At 34.7% G+C, this 20195-nt stretch overlaps 1 protein-coding gene across 1 annotated transcript; it reads left to right on the top strand.

Moving 5' to 3' along the window:
* Positions 1-976: 976 nt before the first annotated feature.
* LOC125863245 (serine/threonine-protein kinase STY13-like) lies at positions 977-1865 on the top strand. Its single transcript, XM_049543425.1, has 3 exons — positions 977-1027; positions 1114-1623; positions 1716-1865. The coding sequence occupies exons 1-3, from the start codon at positions 977-979 to the stop codon at positions 1863-1865; spliced, it is 711 nt and encodes a 236-aa protein (XP_049399382.1).
* Positions 1866-20195: the final 18330 nt, after the last annotated feature.

Raw genomic sequence — 20195 nt, 5'->3', positions numbered from 1 at the left:
CTTATCACAACTAACTAATTATCATAATTTGAATACAACTAACTAATCCTATCATAATTTGAATTCAACAAAAGCTTTTATAGTAATTAATAATTCCTTTCCTAATAGGAAATAAATTATAGTAATACTATATATACGTCCCTTCCGCCGAACCCAACAATCAATACTAAAATTTGTTTGAAAAAGTAATTAATACTATAATGAATAAAATTAGGTGTGTGGAAGCTACTAACATGAAGAAACAAGAATGGGAACTTGATGCTTCAAAACTTACTGTCGAAAACTTAATTGGCTTTGGAGGTTTTGGGGCAGTTTATACAGGCCTTTACAACGACAAACAAGTCGCAGGTATAATTAATTACTAATTTTTTATTAATGTTTATACATATACTTCCTAATTTGTTTTTTTACGCGTTTCTTGAATATTGTTGTTAAACTGAATATAGTTTTGTACATTATAGTTAAGTTTTTTTTTAATATTATTGTTAGAGTGACTATAGTAAATCTTGAATATTATTGTATATTAGAATGAATATAGTAAAACTATATATATTAGGGTTACGTTTCTTGAAAACTATATTAGGGTTATGTTTCTTGAATATTGTTGTTACAATGATTATAGTAAAACTACATATATTAGGGCTACGTTTCTTGAAAACTATATATATGAGGGTAACTTTTCTTGAATATTGTTGTTAGAATAATTATAGTAAAACTATATTAGTGTTACGTTTCTTGAATATTGTTGTTAGAATTACTATAGTTTGTTATATTAGTGATTATGTTTCTTGAATATTGTAATTTTACCATATTATCATTATATTTTTCGTATTACAGGTTCAAAAAGTAATATGTATTTATCAAAATTTTGGTAATTTTTAATTAATACACATGATGAATTTCAGTTAAAGTATTTGATTTGAGAGATGGAAAGAAGAATTCAATAGAAAAAAAGCAATTGATGGAAGAGGTATTCATGCAAGAAGTTTCTATTTGGTGCAATCTTCAACACTCCAATATTGCTGAGGTAGTATACCTACTTAATTAATTTCTCTTTTTATCTTATTTGTTTAATTATTTGCAAATTAGCTGAAATATATTAATTTTGTGCAGTTCATTGGAGCTATAAAGAAGAAGAATATGTCAAAGATTAAAATTAAATGTCAAAAAGGTGCAAAAGTACTAGGAATAAATGGATATTGTTGCATAGTTGTGGAATATGTTGGTGGAGGTACTCTTCAATCCTATCTTTCCAAACATACAATATTGAAGAAGAAATTGCCTTTGGATACAACTATACAACTTGCATTGGATGTTGCTAAAGGGTTGAGTTACATTCATTCCAACAAGATTGCTCATAGAGATGTGAAGACTGAAAATTTACTAGTTGACAAAACTGGAAGAGTGAAGATAATTGATTTCGGAATCTCTAGTAAGTTTTATTCTATGGTTGGAACAAGTGGAACTATGGGTTATATGGCTCCTGAGGTTTTGAGTGATTCGTCATATGATCATAAATGTGATGTCTACAGCTTTGCAATTTGCTTGTGGGAAATGTATACTTGTTTAGATCCATACCCTGAACACATTTCTCATAGTAAAATCTCACATCAAATTTACAAGGTACTTTACTAATTACTTATAACTCCCTTTTGATTATTAAATTGTCAAATTTGATGTACTAAATAAGGAGCTGTTTTGTATGTAAATTTCAGGATCGAAGGCCTGAGATACCAAAATGTTGTCCAAGAGCATTGTCAGATATAATGAAGAAATGTTGGGATGTAAAGCCACAAAATAGGCCAGAGATGAAGGAAGTGGTGCAAATGTTAGTAGCCATTAAGACAAGAAGACAACAACAATAATAACTTGTGTAAATTGTAATATGTTGCTACTGAGATTTTGAACCCTATTGTTAGCTAATACAGATCTATTCATGTTTGGAAAGCTAAATTTCTTAAAAATGACCAAATCTGTCATCATTTTTTTACCAAACACCATACAAATTAATTCGACATTTACCTTTCGTCTGACTATTTTTTGGACCACGAACTTAACATATGTCCACATGATCAGTTATTTAGATCGCTGACATAATAGTCCAACATGGCCAAAACCAACCAAAATTGCTCTCAAACTATTGGAAATAGCTTCGTTTTACTCTCCATCTACTACTTCTGGCCATCAAAAATACACTTGCTATCTAGTTTTTGGTGTGGATTTAATATCAGGATTTTGAGCTATTATATGCATTAAGAACTCTCTCTAATGTAAAGTGACGGAAACTAATGAAAATCATCAAGATAAACAAACTAAAATATTAAATCAAGATGAAAACTTTATCCAGCACAAAGGAAATTATATTCCATCATTCAACTTCATTTGGCTCAAATAACCTAAAAACATTGTCTTTAATTTTTTTAAAAAACTGCAATAACTATAGGGCGTAGTACAACTAACTAAGCACTCCTTCAAAATGTGCCCATCATTTTCCTTTGGTTTCGATCACCCTCTTGGCAAATCTAGAGACAAGGGAAAAAGAATATAACAAATCAAAAGTTGAAGTGCTATTAGATGTGAGTAACAAAAATTCAATCCAAGAAACAGAATGACAACATACCTCAGAGTTGTAGAACTTCAAAGGTTCAACGGACTACACGCGATAAACTCTATCTTGACATATGACCCCTTAGAGTTGTACACCACACCTTAATATATGATTGAATTTTCAGTGATAAGCTCTATTTTTACGAAATTCTATTACCTTCCTAAAAACTTTTTAAAATGAAATAAATATCATTCTAAGTATTGACATGGTATAAAGAACTAAATTATTGATAAGCAGTGAACAGCTCGCGCTGCCAAGTGTAATTTCACATTTAATTTTTATTTTTTTTTAGCAAATTTATACCACTAGACAGTGGTCAAGTGGCTTTTTATTAATAATAAACATAAAAAATTCTCAATAGGATTAAGTACAAGCAAGGGAGGCTAGGCCTTACCTTACCAATCCTAATGAGATACCTATCCTCTACTAATTAACAATCATGAAGAAAATACGAGCTAGAGAGAACTAGATATTCTATGATCATCATAAAGTTTATAATACACTCTATGATGATACTACAAGTGAGGATTCTTAAGTAATAAAAAATCATAAAAGCCAAGGAGAAAGTTTAGTTATCAACCTCAAACTTTCTTTTACAAATGTATGAACTAAAAAAGATGGATTGGCCTTCTAAAGGAACTTGAAGTATGTTTCTCTTGTCTTCTTCTTCAAATCTGTCCAATAACACTTGGTAGTTCATCACTTCTTGGCTTTATTGGATCTTGTTAAAATTGTTGACACTATCATATGATTTTGTTTCACCAGTCGCATCGGTAGGTGCGTTGGAACTAACTCCTCAGTTACTTTACCATCTCAACTATGCTTTCTTCCATGCTTCGTTTTTTTGTTGTGTTGATGCCTAGGAGAAATATCAGCATTCCTAGCTGCAATTGCAAAACAATAAGCCAACATTTCCTCTTCCTCTTCCCCACCTTCCTCATAGATGTCCTCATCATCTAGATTAGCAAATTTATTTGGGGACAAAGTACTATACAACCAAATTGTAGTTGTTTGTTAGTATTAATAGGTGTAAGAGAAGCCAATTTTTTAATATTAGAACTCACCAAATGATCAATTAAGATTGCAACATCATTTGTTGATGATGACAAACCTTGTCGGGGAGTTACTAACTTGGCACCACTAGGCACAAAAGCAGGAGCTGTTGGGCTCAATTTCTTTTGCGTAGGAGTGGAATTTACTTGTTCTTCCTCTTCATGTGTTAAATCTCCCCACCTCGGAGTACTTGTCGCACCCTGTTGTTCCTTAGAAATAACTAATTCATTTGTAGAGTTAACTTGAGATGAATTGATCTCATGCACAATATTATTCGTAAGAGCATCAAAAGTGTTAAAACACGAGACCTCCTTTGGAACAATTTCTCGAGCACCTAAATTCATAGTTTGACTATCTACAACCGGTTGCACTGTGTTACGAATAGGCAAACCAATTCCAATACTTGGAGATTTTTTCTTCGTCACCACAACCCAATTAGATTTATGTACCAGTTCCACTCATTTACCTGTACTCTTGGCATTCATCAAGGCGATTGAATTAGTTCCGTCATCACTTTCAAAAAATTTATTGGCATTGTTGACCTGCTGCGACATGTTGTCAACCAAGCATTCAACACTTTCAACACCCGGAGCATCATGTTTCACTCCATCTGCCACTACCTTCGCACTCATGGGATCTAATGCCAACTCAACGGTTGCGTTAATTACCAAAGGATGTCCTGATTTTCCAAAAAGCACTAGTCATCTCTGGTTCCATTTAGTTGTTGTCCATCATCTATCGTCAACGCCGCGATTATAGCTACATTATTTTGGTCCTCATCATTAATGTGAACTAGAGTGGGATTTGTAGTCAAACAAAGTTGATTTTCATTCAAATTTTTCTCTAATGTTTCAATAGCTCCAACTTTAATCCCTGATGAATGGACATCATGAACAATATTAGAATCAATCTGCAGAAAACCATTTTTTCCACTTTTGTTATTAATGTTTTTTTCTCCGGTATCTATACTGCCAAGTCTCGCATCATCAACAATGTTGCTATTTAATTGCTGCCCAAAATCAACTTGCGACTCTAGGACCAAAGTTTTCTAGTGGTTAAACTTTGATCCCCTGAAGTCGATTCGTGCGCAATTGCTCTGCCTAAGAGCTGTCCAGAATGCTCTTTAATTTGACACTCCAAATTTCGTGCCTCAACTACCTGATCGTGGACACCATTTTTATCAACCACGAGGGATTTATTTCCAGCCCTCTTTTCATCTAATATTTCTGAGCATCACCATGATATTTTTTAATCTCAGAGTCTACTTTCGATGCTTCTTCTTGGTTTCTTGCTGCATTATTTCCCAATAATAGTCGACATTCACTTTCGTTATGGCCGTGGTGCTTACAATAGTTGCAATAAAATGGCAGATTATCATACACAAACATCTGAAATTGCTCCACACTTTTTTTTGTTTTCTCGTCGACATATTGAATTCTCATTTGATGTGGCAAATTTGCTAGTAAATCAAGTTCGACTTTAACTCTAGCCATGCTAGGTCTCGACTTATCTTGAGTGGCTTTATCAACAACTATTGGCTTACCAGCAACCTGTTAGAAAAACACGGACTAACACAAAAATATATATGGTCAAATGATAGAAATAAAATAGAAAAATAGTGACACCAAGAATTTTACGTGGAAACCCTTTTAAATAAGGGAAAACCCATGGGCTAAGATGAGCAACTGATATCAATATAGTAAGGAATTTTACACCGTGTAGTCACGAATACAATACTCAAAGTGACTACTACACACTCAAAAAGAATAACACTCTTTTGATTTTCCACCTTACTAAAAATATCGTTCACACTCTATTTTTCTTCACAGACTATTTTCTTGTATAGTCTATGAAAACCTCACAGCTCTCTATATTTTTCTTTCTTTGTGAATTAGTGTCTTACAAATGAGCTAATAAGCTCTTTTTATAGAAAAAATTTGCAACTGCAAATTTCAACACCATACATAGTATGTCAAAGTTGTGCCACCAAAAGTTTGTAAATGTTGTGTATTTCAACATTTGCTGCTATTGCAATTTGCCAACCATTGACCATTGCATACATCAATTGTTGAAGTCAATGATGGAATAGTAGGGTTGGACCTCACAAATCTCCCCCTCCAGTCCCATTCACTGGAATGAGGTATCTTCATATTCTTTAAAGAGAGCTCATACCCACAAGTTCTTTGCATAACTCGAACTTGTCTTTCGGTATCGTCTTGGTTAGCATATCTACAGGATTTTCACTTGTGTGGATCTTTTTGACGTGAAATGATTCACTCTCCACTTCCTCACAAATCCAATGATATCTGGCGTGAATGTGTTTTGTCCTTGCATGGTACATGGAGTTCTTGCTCAAGTCTATTGCACCTTGGCTGTCACAATAGACAATATACTCTATCTGATGCAAACCAAGCTCTTGAAGAAATCGCTTGAGCCATATCATCTCCTTGCCGGCTTCAGTAGCCGCAGTATACTCAGCTTCAGTTGCAGATAGTGCAACACACTTCTGCAACTTCGACTGCCATGATATAGCTTTCCCTGAAAAAGTAAACAAATATCCAGTAGTGGATTTTCTATTATCAAGGTCACCTGCCATATCAGCATCTGTATAGCCCTTCAAGATTGGATCTAATTCTCCAAAACACAAACATTCATCTGAATTTCCTCTAAGATACCTGAGTATCCACTTCACAGCTTCTCAATGCTCTTTTCATAGATTGTCGAGAAATCTGCTGACAACACCAACTGCGTGAGCAATATCAGGTCTAGTGCATACCATTGCATACATTAGACTTCCGACGACGGAGGAATATGAAACTTTTGGTCATGCTCTCTTTTTCCTCTCTAGTTGTAAGACACATCTTCTTACTCAACTTCAAATGACCAGCAAGAGGTGTACTAACAGGCTTAGCATTTTTCATATTGAAGCGCTCTAGTACACGTTCAATGTACTTCTTTTGTGACAAATAAATCTTCCTTTCATCTCTGAGACGAGTAATTCTCATGCCCAAAATTTGCTTAGCATGACCCAAGTCTTTCATAGCAAAAGACTTACGCAACTCTTTCTTCAACTCTTCAATCTTGGAAGTATTCTTGCCCACAATCAACATATCATTCACATACAATAAGAGGATGATAAAATCATTGTCAGAAAATTTTTGTTCAAATACACAATGATCTGAAGAAGTCTTTTTATAGCCTTGCTCACCCATAACAGATTCAAACTTTTTGTACCACTGTCTAGGAGCTTGCTTTAACCATAAAGACTCTTTTTGAGTTTGCACACAAAATTTTCTTTACCTTCTACTTTGAAGCCCTCATGTTGTTCCATATAAATTTCTTCTTCTAGGTCACCGTGAAGGAAAATCGTCTTCACATCTATCTACTCAATCTCTAAATTAAGACTAGCAGCCAAACCTAGAACTGTACGAATCGAGGACATTTTTATAACAGGAGAAAATATTTCGTCAAAGTCAATACCCTTTCTTTGACCAAATCCCTTAACAACCAATCTAGCTTTGTACCTTGGCTTCAAGTTGTGTTCTTCAACTTTAACTTTGAACACCCACTTGTTCTTCAAAGCTTTCATGCCCTTGGGCAATTTTACCAACTCATAAGTGTGGTTCTCATGAAGAGACATCATCTCATCTTGCATGGCTTCAATCCATTGATCCTTGTGCTCATCTTCCATGGCCTCATCATAACATTCAGGTTCTCCCCCATCAGTGAGTAACACATACTCATTGGGTGAATAATGAGAGGAAGGAACCCGCTGTCTTGTGGACCTCCTAAACGGAATATTTGATTCGTCTACAACTTCATGATCAGTAGGAGGATCATCAATAACAATATCATTGTTATTATCAACATCAACATGTTGACTCGATACATGATTATGGGCATCACCATGATCATCAAGCCCAACAACATTATGCATACTTGTGTGAGGAACTTCATCTAGATGAGCTATACTATCAAAACTTGAAGATTCTGGCTTCTCCGCTTTGTCAATATCTTCAATTGTTTGATTCTCCATGAAAATAATATGATGGCTTCTCACGAGTTTCTTCTCAATTGGATCATATAGCTTGTAACCAAATTCATCAAGGTCATATCCAATGAAGATGCACTGCCTTGTCTTGGCATCTAACTTTGACCTCTCATCTTTCGGCACATGTACAAAAGTTTTGCAACCAAATACTCTCAAATGGTCATAGGAAACATCATTTCCATACCAAACACTATTTGGTACAACACTTTACAAAGCAACAATAGGAGATAGATTAATAATATGTGCGGCGGTCAATAAAGCCTCACCCCAAAATGAGTTCGGCAACTTTGCTTCAGAAAGCAAACATCTAACTCTTTCCATCAAGGTCATGTTCATCCTCTCAGCCAAACCATGAAACTGAGGAGTCTTGGGATGAGTCTTCTGGTGTCTAATACCTTGATGCTTGCAGTATTCGTTAAATGGTCCACAATATTCACCACCATTATCAGTACGAATACATTTCAGTTTCTTTTCAGTTTCTCTTTCAACTGAAGCCTGAAACTGCTTGAAGACACCTAACACTTGGTCTTTAGTCTTCAAGACATAGACCCAAAGTTTTCTCGAGCAGTCGTCAATAAAAGTGATAAAGTAGAGTGCACCACCCAATGCCTTTGTCTTTATTGGACCGCATAAATCAGAGTGCACCAATTCAAGCAACTCTATCTTTCTTGAAGGAGGGTAAGACTTAAAAGAAACTCTATTTTGTTTACCAGCCAAGCAGTGCTCACATTTTTCTAATTTAGCACTTTTGAAATTTGACAATAATTTCTTCTTGGCTAGAACATTAAGTCCTTTTTCGCTGATGTGGCTAAGCCTCTTGTGCCATAATGTTGAAGAGTCATTGCTCTCAACCACATTCATCATATCAACACAAGCAGAAGTCGTAGTCCAGTATAGACCACGACGTTTGTTACCACGAGCCACAACCAAGGAACTCTTAATGAGTTTCCATTTTCCATCACCGTTGGTACTAACATATCCTTCATAATCCAAAACACAAACAAAAATCAGGAGCAGACGAACATTAGGAGCATGTTTCATATTGTTCAAAACTAGTTTAGTTCCAAGACTACTTTTCAAACAAATTGTACCAATACCAACCACCTTAGAAACAGTCTCATTACCCATACCCAAGGTTCCAAAATCACCAGGAGTATAGGAAGAGAAAAAATCCTTCCTTGATGTCACGTGAAATGCGGCACCAGTGTCTACAACCCAGCTTGACTCATCACAAGCAATATTTATCATATCTGCATCAAGGACGGTAACAAGATCTTCGGTGGTGACGGTGGCTAGGCAATTTTCATTGCCATCTTCTTTAGTTTCCTCTTTATTTTTGTTCTCCCTCTTTAACTTCCTACAGAACTTGTTTGTGTGCCCTTTCATGCCACAATGATAGCACTCAATATCCTTAAGTTTGCCTCTGGATTTGCCCTTATTTTGTTCTCTATTCTGAGAATCACGAATTATGTTTCTCCCCCTGGAGCTAGTTATCAGGACATCCGACGAAGAAGAACCTTGAGAGTTTCTTCTCATCTCTTCGTTCAAGACACTATTCGTAGCAGAATCCATTGAGATCACACCATACGGAGCAGAATTTGACAATGAAGTTCTAAATGTTTCCCAAGAGTATGGCAGGGAACCAAGTAGAAGCAAGCCTTGAATTTCTTCATCAAATTTAATGCCCACAGTAGATAACTGGTTCATGATCCCTTGAAAATTATTCAGATGGTCTGTCATCGGAGAACCACCATGATACTTTAAACTCAACATCTGCTTTATTAAGAACATTGTATTGTTGCCAGTTTTTCCAGCATACAAACTCTCAAGATGCTCCCATAGGGTTCGAGCATGTGTCTCCCCAGAAATATGGTTCAACACATTATCGTCAACCCAATGCCTAATGAATCCACAAATCTGTCTAAGCAACAGATTCCACTCTTCATCTGTTTTATTATCAGGATTTACAGTGGTAAATACTGGTTGATAAAAATTCTTGACATAAAATAGATCTTCCATTTTCCCCTTCCAAATGACATAATTAACACCATTCAAAGTAATCATTCTACTTGTGTTGGCTTTCATTGTTTATCCCCAAAAAATATAGTTATTGCAAACCAAAGTAAATCTTTTCTGATGTGAAAGTTCAGACTGTGCTGCAACCACAGAGCATACTCAGATAAAACCTTGGCTCTGATACCAGTTTGTTGGAAAAATGCGGACTAACACAAAAATATATATGGTCAAATGATAGAAATAAAATGGGAAAATAATGACACCAAGAATTTTATGTGGAAACCCTTTTAAACATGGGAAAAACCACGGGCCAAGAGGAGCAACTTAAATCAATATAGTAAGGAATTTTATACCGTATAGTCACAAATACAATGCTCAAAGTGACTACTACACACTCAAAAAGAATAACACTCTTTTGATTTTCCACCTTACTAAAAATATTGCTCACACTCTATTTTTCTTCACAGACTATTTTCTTTTTAGTCTATGGAAACCTCACAACTCTCTATATTTTTCTTTCTCTGTGAATTAGTGTCTTACAAATGAGCTAATAAACTCTTTTTATAGAAGAAATTTGCAACTGCAAATTTCAACACCATACATAGTATGCAAAGTTGTGTCACCGAAAGTTCGTAAATGTTGTGTATTTCAACATTTGCTGCTATTACAATTTTCCAACCATTGACAATTGCATGCAACAATTGTTGAAGTCAATGATAGAATAGTAGGGTTGGACCCCACACAGCCGAGGCAATTGTTAGTAAGGATTGTTTTGCAACAAGCTCTGGCGGCAAGTTTGGAAAAGATATCCAAACAAAAGCTCTTGATGTCTCTTCTTTCGGATTGAAGCCAATTGTCCATGGAAATACTCTAAGTTGCTTTTGTAAACCATTGTACAAAAGGTACTGAGCAGTTTAAGCCGCAGCTAATACATAATCATCATATCGATCGAATCTCACCAAAATATGTTGATGCGCAAGCCATCCGACAAGGCAGCGACCTTGAGTTCCTAGTTGTGTAGGCAACAACTTTCGTACCTCTTGCATATTAATTGGATCATGTGAAAACTTGAAAACTAGAGCTTGATGTAGACCTTCTTCCATAGTGTATTGATTTATCTCTTCCATTGTGAATGTAATTGTAGGTTCTCCATGAATGATATCTATACATTTCAGCTTTGCTTTTTTCAAGTTTTGTCCAGTTTGGATTGAATTTAGACGTGAGACATAAGTTGCTTCTGGATTAGAACTAGTGTTTGGTTTTCCCACAACCATAGGTTGGGGAGAGGATGCGGCTATCATGGATTTTCTTTGATTTAATTTTAATTTTATTTTCTTCCTTTTTGTTCTTTTTCTTAATTCCAAAATATAATATATTCAATCAAATCCAAATAGAAAAAAAGACAATTAGTATTGTTACTGGTCTTGTTTGAACTTGAAAAAGAATTGGAGGCATTGAGTAGTTTCAAAAGTGATTACTGAAATTTAAAAATTGGGAAAGAATTTGAAACCTACCATTGTTGAACTTGGAAAAACAAAAAAATGGATTTGTCAAAATTTTTGGTTATCGATCTAATTAATTTTTGCGGTTTGATAATGATATTGTAGTTGAAATTTCAGACCCAAAAATGAAAAACATTGCAATATCTTAAGTTCTTGAAAATGAGTTTTAGGACTGACACGTGGTCATTTTTGTATTGATTAGAGCTTTTTTTAAGCTTTTCACATGTTTGAGGTAAGTATTTTCACGTCATAGCTCTATGTTATGACCCACCACATTGTCATTAAAATAAGACATGAATATAAAGGGGAGGGGGGGAGGGGGGGAGAAACTAGAGTTGTGTAGAGGTTTGTGGAAGACTCTAGAACTTCCTAGATATTTCCTTGGAAGGCTTACATTGGAAGAAGAATAGTCTTTAGCGGAATATTCTAGAGAAGTATGGAGATTTCCTAGGGAAGGTTATAGAATCACATGATAAGTCCTTGGAATAATCTAGAGTTGTAGAGAATTCTAGAATAAGGGCTAAGTTGTAAATATGTAGGGACTTGAGTAGTAATTATTATTTATACTTTAGCCCCTAGGATTGCAGTATAAATAGAGGGGCTCTCATTTGTAAATCATCCGAGCTTGAAGCAAGCAAGATCACTCAACTTGTAAAGCATTCTCCAAGCAATACAAAACTTTCTTCCAAAAAAGTTCTCTAAATCTTTCTAAGTCTTTCTTACATTCTCTTAGCAGACTAACTTCAAAAGGCTTACTTGTGCTTACAAGAGCATGAAAGAGTCATGAATAAGTTGTCAGGTGCGACATGAATCAATAGTAAGACTTTAAGCCCGTGACAACATGGTATCAGAGCAAAGATTTGCTTTAAGGGAATGGCTAACGAAGGAGACGTAAATGCTGCTAGCACCACCGACGTTAGGCTGGATGGCAGAAAGAAGAACCGCAAGGGTAAGAAACACCAAAAGAGTAATGAGGAAATACTGCTCAACCCCACACCAAGCGAGGCGCTAACATCTCATCCACATTCGATCACCGAAGCAAGTGATGATGAACTTGGCGAGAAGGTCATTGACGTCACCGCCGGAGAAGAATGGGTCGCAAGGGTTGAAGTGGCGAGGCAGGCCGTGGAGATATTAGGTCGGCGCATGAATGTGGCCGACGACAAGTTCAAGATTTTTGAAGACTTCACCCTTGAGCAGACCAACAATATCCGCCACTACAAAAAAAAAATTATATATTACTGCAAAATTAGTTGTAGCTAAATATGAAATTTTTCATGGCTAAACACTATAGCTACAATATTTTTTTCCGTAGCATTTGTAGCAAGATGTAGCGTGGTTAAAAGTTAGCTACAAACTTTACATGGTCCATGGCTAAGAACTAATATCTATTGCTACGAAATTTTTGAGTTGTAGCTGTACTGATAAAAAGTTTTTGCCACGCAAAATATATATAGCAAATAACTTTATTCTTTTGCCACGAAAAAAATGATTTATATTTATCTTTTTAGATGCAGCTACAAAGGTATTACATTGTAGCAACATATTTAATTTGGTTCTCATGTAAACAGAATTTTGTAGCTATTTCTCTAGCTTAGTCTCGTGGCAATAGCACTCATAGTTAGTTATGACTAATAAAATTCATGGCTATAACATAAAGTATTTGCCACAAGCATTTTCGTATTATAGCTAAAAATTCATATATTTAGCCATGAAATAGATAGAATTTTAGCTAAAAATGCATTTGCTACAGAATGCCAAAATTTATATACATGCTCTTTTTACATGATATATATATAAATTTTGTTGCATTCAATGTGTAATTTCATTATTATTGGAGATTTTTTTGCAAGCTTTATTAGTTCCAAGAGCTGCATAATGTAGCTATGAATTAATTTTTAAGATTTCAAAACACTTCCAAAATTACATTTAATTACAATTTACAATTTTAAAAATATTTATAATTATATACAAATCTTGTAATACACTATCTTGTTTGAGTATAAAGCGGTATAGTCTTCTCTTATCTCTCCTTTCACAATGTTTAATTGAATCTTAGCTTGATTAACACAGATCTTGTCATTTATATGTTTTAACTCCATTGATATACCTGTCAAAATGATGTATTTTAGCACCAAAAATCATTACCAGCTAATTATAGATGAGAGTGTGTGTATATATAATATTTCAAGAAAAAAAGAAATTTATTTATATAAATCATTAACTAAATTTTTTGACAGATACAAACAAAAAAAATGCAAAAAAAAAAAAACAAATCTATAAACTTTTACTTCTTAAAAGAATCTTCACCTCAGTTGTGACATTTTTTGCGGTCTGCGAGTTATGACTCCTCCCAGCACTATTCCAACTTTAAAATCTTCACGATCTGCTCACAAATAAGATGTAATATTTTTTAAAAGATCTGAAATAATCTAAACCCAAAATTTTAAGTCAAATAAGTGAAAGATAAATTAAAAAATTGTAAATAAGAATATATGAACATACCTTGAATATAAAAAATGACAAATTACTTAACTACACTCCTTTACTTACCTTAATATCCATTTATCCCTACTTATTTCAAAATTTTCAAAAATCTCTTATTTACCTAAGTATCCCGTGCACAACGCTATGTATCCCGCTATGTGGAATGTGTCAAACGCTATGTATCTCATGCACAACGCTATGTATCCCGTGCACAACGCTATGTATCCCGCTATGTGGAATGTATCAAACCTAATGTATCCCGTGCACAACGCTATGTATCCCGCTATGTGAAATGTATCAAACCTAATGTATCCCGTGCACAACGCTATGTATCCCGCAAACATCATTTTTAAGGGATTTTTGGTAAATAGAAAACTAGAGGGGATAGGATGTTATTTAGTACTATAGTTCCTATAATTTATACTATAAAAAAACCTACAAAAAGAAAAAGTTAACTAGCAAAACATTCTACATTAAAAAAATTCAAATTAAACAAGAAAATGAGATAAAGAAGAGAGAGGGGAGGCGATGGGTAAGGAAAAAGGGATCTGGTTAGGTTTTCTAATTGGGTTTAAAAGTTTTGGGGGGAAATTTTGGTTTTTTTAATTTTTTTACTTCTGGGGGGATATTTTTGGGTTTGGATCTAAATGTGGAAGGATTTTAATCCTTATAATTTATTTTTCATTTAATTCTTAATATAAGAACGTTATATAATTGTGCATGTGGTGGCACGAAAACTAGCTACAAATTTTATTTTCATAATAAAAGTATATGTGTGTGTTCCCTGTAATTTTATATAGATCTGTTAGTACGATTATAATTCTACAAAAATATGTGTGTACTGAATAATAAAATACAACAATTACAAATAAATCTTAAAAAATATGACGAGAACTCCAAATGAAGGGCGTATTTTAATGTTTAAAATTAATTACACTGAAGAAACCAACTGTAAATTTTAAACTTTGGTTACTAGTTAGCAAACTTTTAATAAAGTAAAAAATGACCAATTTGAGCTCAAATAAAAATGCAGTCTTACGATAATCATAAATTCATATAAAATTATATAAAAGAAGTTAAATTGGAGGAATCGCGAAGATTTACCCTTCTTTATGTATTTTAGTTTTGTTATCTGAAATTTAATTGACACTTTTATTTATATACAATATCACGTAATTTTTTTAGAACTTATAAGCAAGACTCTATTAAATTGAATAGAGTCGAATGACCTCTAATTACTCTAAACTATTAGAAGATATTCTAATAGTTTGACTGAGACATATTGAAGGTTTGCTAAAAATTGATAAAATTAATTAATTGAAGTAAATATAATCACTTATTTATCAGTATAAGTTATATTTAAGATTTGCAAGCTATAAAATCAAATTGAATCGAACAATTAATACTTCAAGTTATATTATATTGATAAACATATTATTTTGATGAAACAAGTTTAAATCAAACAACAATTTTAAAAGCACTTGATCAAGATGTAGTTTCAATGAGACTTGAAATTATGTTTGAATTTGATATAATTAATTAATCCAAATTAACAAGATATAGTCACTTATTTATTGAAATTATATTTGAGTATAAGTAGGGTTTTAAAATTGAATCGGATCAAACAATTAACCCACCTAATTACACTAGATTAGTATTGCTATAACCACATTTCAACTCTTGATAAAAAATAATTATTAACTATGAAATTTAACAAAATATTAATTTTGTGGTTATATTATTTTGTTATGACAAATAATTATAGCTATGAAGACCATTATTGCCACAACTTTTTTTAGTACTCGGGCAAAGTTATTTATGTAATTATAATAGTTTATTTTAAATAACTCTTTTATGGCTAAAAGATTACTATTGATATATCATGTTTCAATACGTGGCAAAAATTAATATATAACTATGAAATTTTACTGTAGCAAAAAGTCTATGACTATATCATTTAACTATTGCCACACTTATTTTTTTGTAACTTGAGGCAAAATGATTTATTTAATTAGAATATTTTGTTTCAAATAATTTATTATGGCTAAAGTGCTACTATTACCACAATAAGTTTCAACTCGTAGCAGAAAACTATTAATTAGCTACGAACTTTTATCATAGTAGAAAAGGCGTAGCTATATATGATTTCACTATTGCCACAAGTTTTTATATTTTGAAGCAAAAATATTTATTTAGCTACAATATTTTGTTTCAAAAATTTATTGTGGCTAAAGTGCTACTATTACTACAATAAGTTTCAACTCATAGCAAAAGGCTACCATTCGCTTCGAAGTTATATTATAGCAGAAAAGACATGACTATATCATTTAACTATTGTCACAATTTTTTATAAGGGAAAATTGTATATAATAGCAAACTATTAATTCAAATTAAATGCTATAAATATACTTTGATTTAATTGTACCATATAGCAAACTATAGCTATTTTCGCCACTCTCCCTGGTGGAATCTCGCTCGCCACTCTCGTTTGGTGGCAGTCTCGCTCGCCTATCTCGCTTTTATACAAACACAAATGTATAAAATATGTTTGTGTTTGTATAAAGCGAGAGGAAATTGTATATACATATATTTCCATTTCCCTCTCTCCCCTCTCCCAGATCTCGCTCGCCACTCTCCCAAATCTCGCTCGCCTCTCTCGCTTATACAAACAGAAACGAAATATATAAATTGCTCTTCTGTTTGTATAAAACGAGAGAAAATTGTATATACACATGCAAATACATATATCTTCGTCCTATAAACTTATAATTATACAATACAAATATTTCCCTGCCCAGTATTCTTTTGTCTTTCTCTCTTTCTCGTTTTATACATGCATAGATTATACAATTGATCTTTTGTATACAACTACGTTCTTTTGTATATGTATAGCGAATTATACAACTGCCTTCTTTGTATATGTATAGCGAATTATACAACTTTTTTTTTTTGTATAAGTATAGCGAATTATACATAAATATGTTTGCTATGGAGCACAATTATGCAAACTTTGCTATATCATACAGATATGAATTTTGTGTTTGCTATATGTGAAAGTTGCTCTTTTTTATAATTTGAAGCAAAAATATTTATTTAGCTACAATATTTTGTTTCAAAAAGTTTATTGTGGCTAAAAGGTTACTATTGCTACAATAACTTTTATGTCGTGACAAAAACTTATGATCAGCTACAAAGTTTTATTGTAGCAACAAAGTTATAGCTATTTAGCCAATTATTGCCTCGAGTATTAATAATCGTAGCAAAAATGAAGAATTGGCTTTGTCAATTAGATTTTCGAGGCTAAGAAAATTTATTGATTAGTAGATAGCTACGGAAGTCAAATTTTTGTGGCTATTATGAGGTAATTGCTACGAATTTTATATTCATAGCTTAAATTTCGTAGCTATAGATACATTTTGTTATAGCGCACAGGGAGTTGGAGGGACACCAGCGGGCCGAGTTCGAGATGAAGGAGGCCATCACTTCCTTGGAGTGTCGGCTTATAGAGGCGTTAAGCACAATTGAGACCATGAAGGCCGAGATGAAAGCACTCAAGGAAGGCCTGGAAGTTGGAGGATCTGCGTCATCCGACCGAGATAGGGAGGCTAGGGTCGAGGCTCCCAAGCCACCCATATTCAAAGGCGTCGTCCATGACGCCCAAGAGGTGGAGAATTTCTTATGGCACTTGGAGAATTACTTCAAGTGTAGTCGGGTGAGAAGCGATGAGAACAAGATCAACACTATCGTGTTGTATCTTTCAGAGATGGCCATGCTATGGTGGAGACGCAAGGAGTCCGAGATAGGGAAGGGGACGTGCAACATCAAACTTGGGAGCAGTTTCGAGAAGAGTTCAAGAAAGCCTTCTTCCCTAACAACGTCATTTATGAGGTCAAGCGCAAGTTTAGGGAATTGAAACAAACGGGTAGCATTCGGGCGTATGTGAAGGAGTTCACCACTCTCACGCTTCAGATCCCCAACCTCACAGATGAAGATATGTTGTTCCACTTCATGGATGGGCTGCAAAATTAGGCCAGGACGGAGTTGGAGCGCCGACATGTAAGAACCATCGATGAAGCCATCACGCAGGCCAAAGCTTTGACAGACTTTAGGCATAAAATGCCCGATAGAGCCAGATGAGAGGAGATAAGAGGTAGTCATGACCATGGTAGGAGGGATCATGGAAAATTCGAGGAGCAGCGGCAACATCCCAAGAATCATGATACGTATAAGTCTGATGGCAAGAAGTTTGGACGTCAAAGCGATGTTGAGAGGAAGACAGTACCTACAAAGAGAAACAATTGCTACATATGTGGTGGACGGCATGGCTATGCGAGGTGCCCTGAACTGAAGAGCCTTGGTCCTATCCTGCGGGAGTAGAAGAAGAAGGATGCACATGAGCAAGGACAAGACGTAGAAACAACGCAGTTAGGCTTGATAGGACTATGCGGAGCCATCACGAAGCAGCCAGGAAAGTCGAGAGAATACGACGCGCAGTATGTCGACATCATGATCAATGGAAAACCTATTCGTGCTATGGTCGACACGAGTGTAGAGGCCAATATCATGACCAAGATGGCATCGACAAGGTTGGGGCTGAGTTACAGTCCAAGTAGCGCCCAACTCAGGACGGTCAATGCACCATCGACTCCTATGTGTGGAGTCGCGTATAAATTAATCATCACGCTAGGTGAGTGGCAAGGTAAAACCAACTTCACTATCGCTCCTTTAGTTCTCTTTGACATAATTTTTGGGCAAGAATTCTTCCAACAATGCGGCGCGGTGATTGATCCTTACCTCCAACAACTCTTGGTCATGGAGCAAGAAGGATCCTGTATAGTGCCCCTGGTTAAGGTACCAATGATGTAAGGGCGAGTTCGCGTAACGGCCATGCAACTCGAGAAAAATCCTAAAAATAAAGAGTCGACGTTTAGAACCACCATTGCAAGTTCGAAAGAAGACAATGGGGGCTAAAGGGTCCTTACCACCGTGCACGAAGAAGGTTCTAGAAAGGAACAAGGTTGTGATGCTAGAGGAGCCGCTAAGGCATTTGCCTCCTAGGAAGGAGGTAGATCATAAGACCAAGCTAGAAGAGATAAGGAAGCAGTTGAAGGAGTTGCACAAAGGCATTGATCGTGTCAATAGACTACTGGTCGCGCATACGAAAAGACAAGACTCGATTCTCCATGCAGCAACTATGTGACGCAGTCATCACATCAATAGGTGGGGGAGAGTGTTATGGCCCACCACATTTCCATTAAATTAAGATATGAATATAAAGGGGGAGGGGGGACTAGAGTTGTGTAGAGGTTTACGGAAGACTCTAGAACTCCCTAGATATTTCCCTGGAAAGCTTACATTGGAAGAAGAATAGTCTTTAGTGGAATATTCTAGAGAAGTATGGAGATTTCCTAGGGAAGGTTATAGAATCACATGGAAAGTCCTTGGAATATTCTAGAGTTGCAGAGAATTCTAGAATAAGGACTAAGTTGTAAATATGTAGGGACTTGAGTAGTAATTATTATTTACACTTTAGCCCCTAGGATTGCAGTATAAATAGAGGGGCTCTCATTTGTAAATCATCCAAGCTTGAAACAAGCAAGATCTCTCAACTTGTAAAGCATTCTCCAAGCAATACAAAGCCTTCTTCCAAATAGCTCTTTAAATATTTCTAAGTCTTTCTTACATTCTCTTAGCGGTCTAACTTCAAAAGGCTTACTTGAGATTACAAGAGCGTAAAAGAGTCATGAGTAACTTGTCAGGTACCGCACAGATCAATAGTAAGATTCTAAGCCTGTGACATCTATGTCACTATATAAGGTGCAAAAAGTTAAAAAATTAAAAAAATTAAAATATATCGTTGAAAATTCAATTAGAGGATACTTATGAGTTATTTCTTTACTCACAAAAATAGTGAAATTTACATTTTTTATCAATCAATTGGTCCACAATCCTATACAAAGTTACAATTGACTTTGTGAATTATTTGAGGTCATTCGGGCTACACCTGTTGGGCCGGTTTGGTCTAACCTGTAATTTAATAAGTATAACTTACATAAATTTCATAGTGTAAGATCTAAAATCACATCATATCCATACTCTTTTCTATTTTACAAAAATCCCTTAAAGTATCAGTCATCTGGATACATAAGTTTCATCCGGTTACATTAATTCTAATACATTATAAAACTTGTCTGTTGCGCTTAATATTGAATATTAACGTAAAATTGATTTTCTTTCCCACAAATCATGCAAAATTGATCGATATCAATCCATTCTGAACTGTAACAACTTCACAATCAAAATTCAATTTTTCCTCTTCTCCTTCAATTCAAAATCATGAAAGTTCCACAGGAGGAAATTGCCCTTCTTCGTGTTGTTGCTCAACAAGAAGGGTGACAGGATCACAAGCCTTAGCTACTGCTAACATTGTTAACAACATCCCTCTGTGAACTAGTAAGTTTCTATTCTCTTTTTTCAT

The sequence above is a fragment of the Solanum stenotomum genome, chromosome 4 (assembly GCF_019186545.1).
Source record: "Solanum stenotomum isolate F172 chromosome 4, ASM1918654v1, whole genome shotgun sequence".
Taxonomy (NCBI): domain Eukaryota; kingdom Viridiplantae; phylum Streptophyta; class Magnoliopsida; order Solanales; family Solanaceae; genus Solanum; species Solanum stenotomum.
Note: the sequence above shows the minus strand (reverse complement) of the source record. Positions and strands in the feature narration are given on the sequence as shown.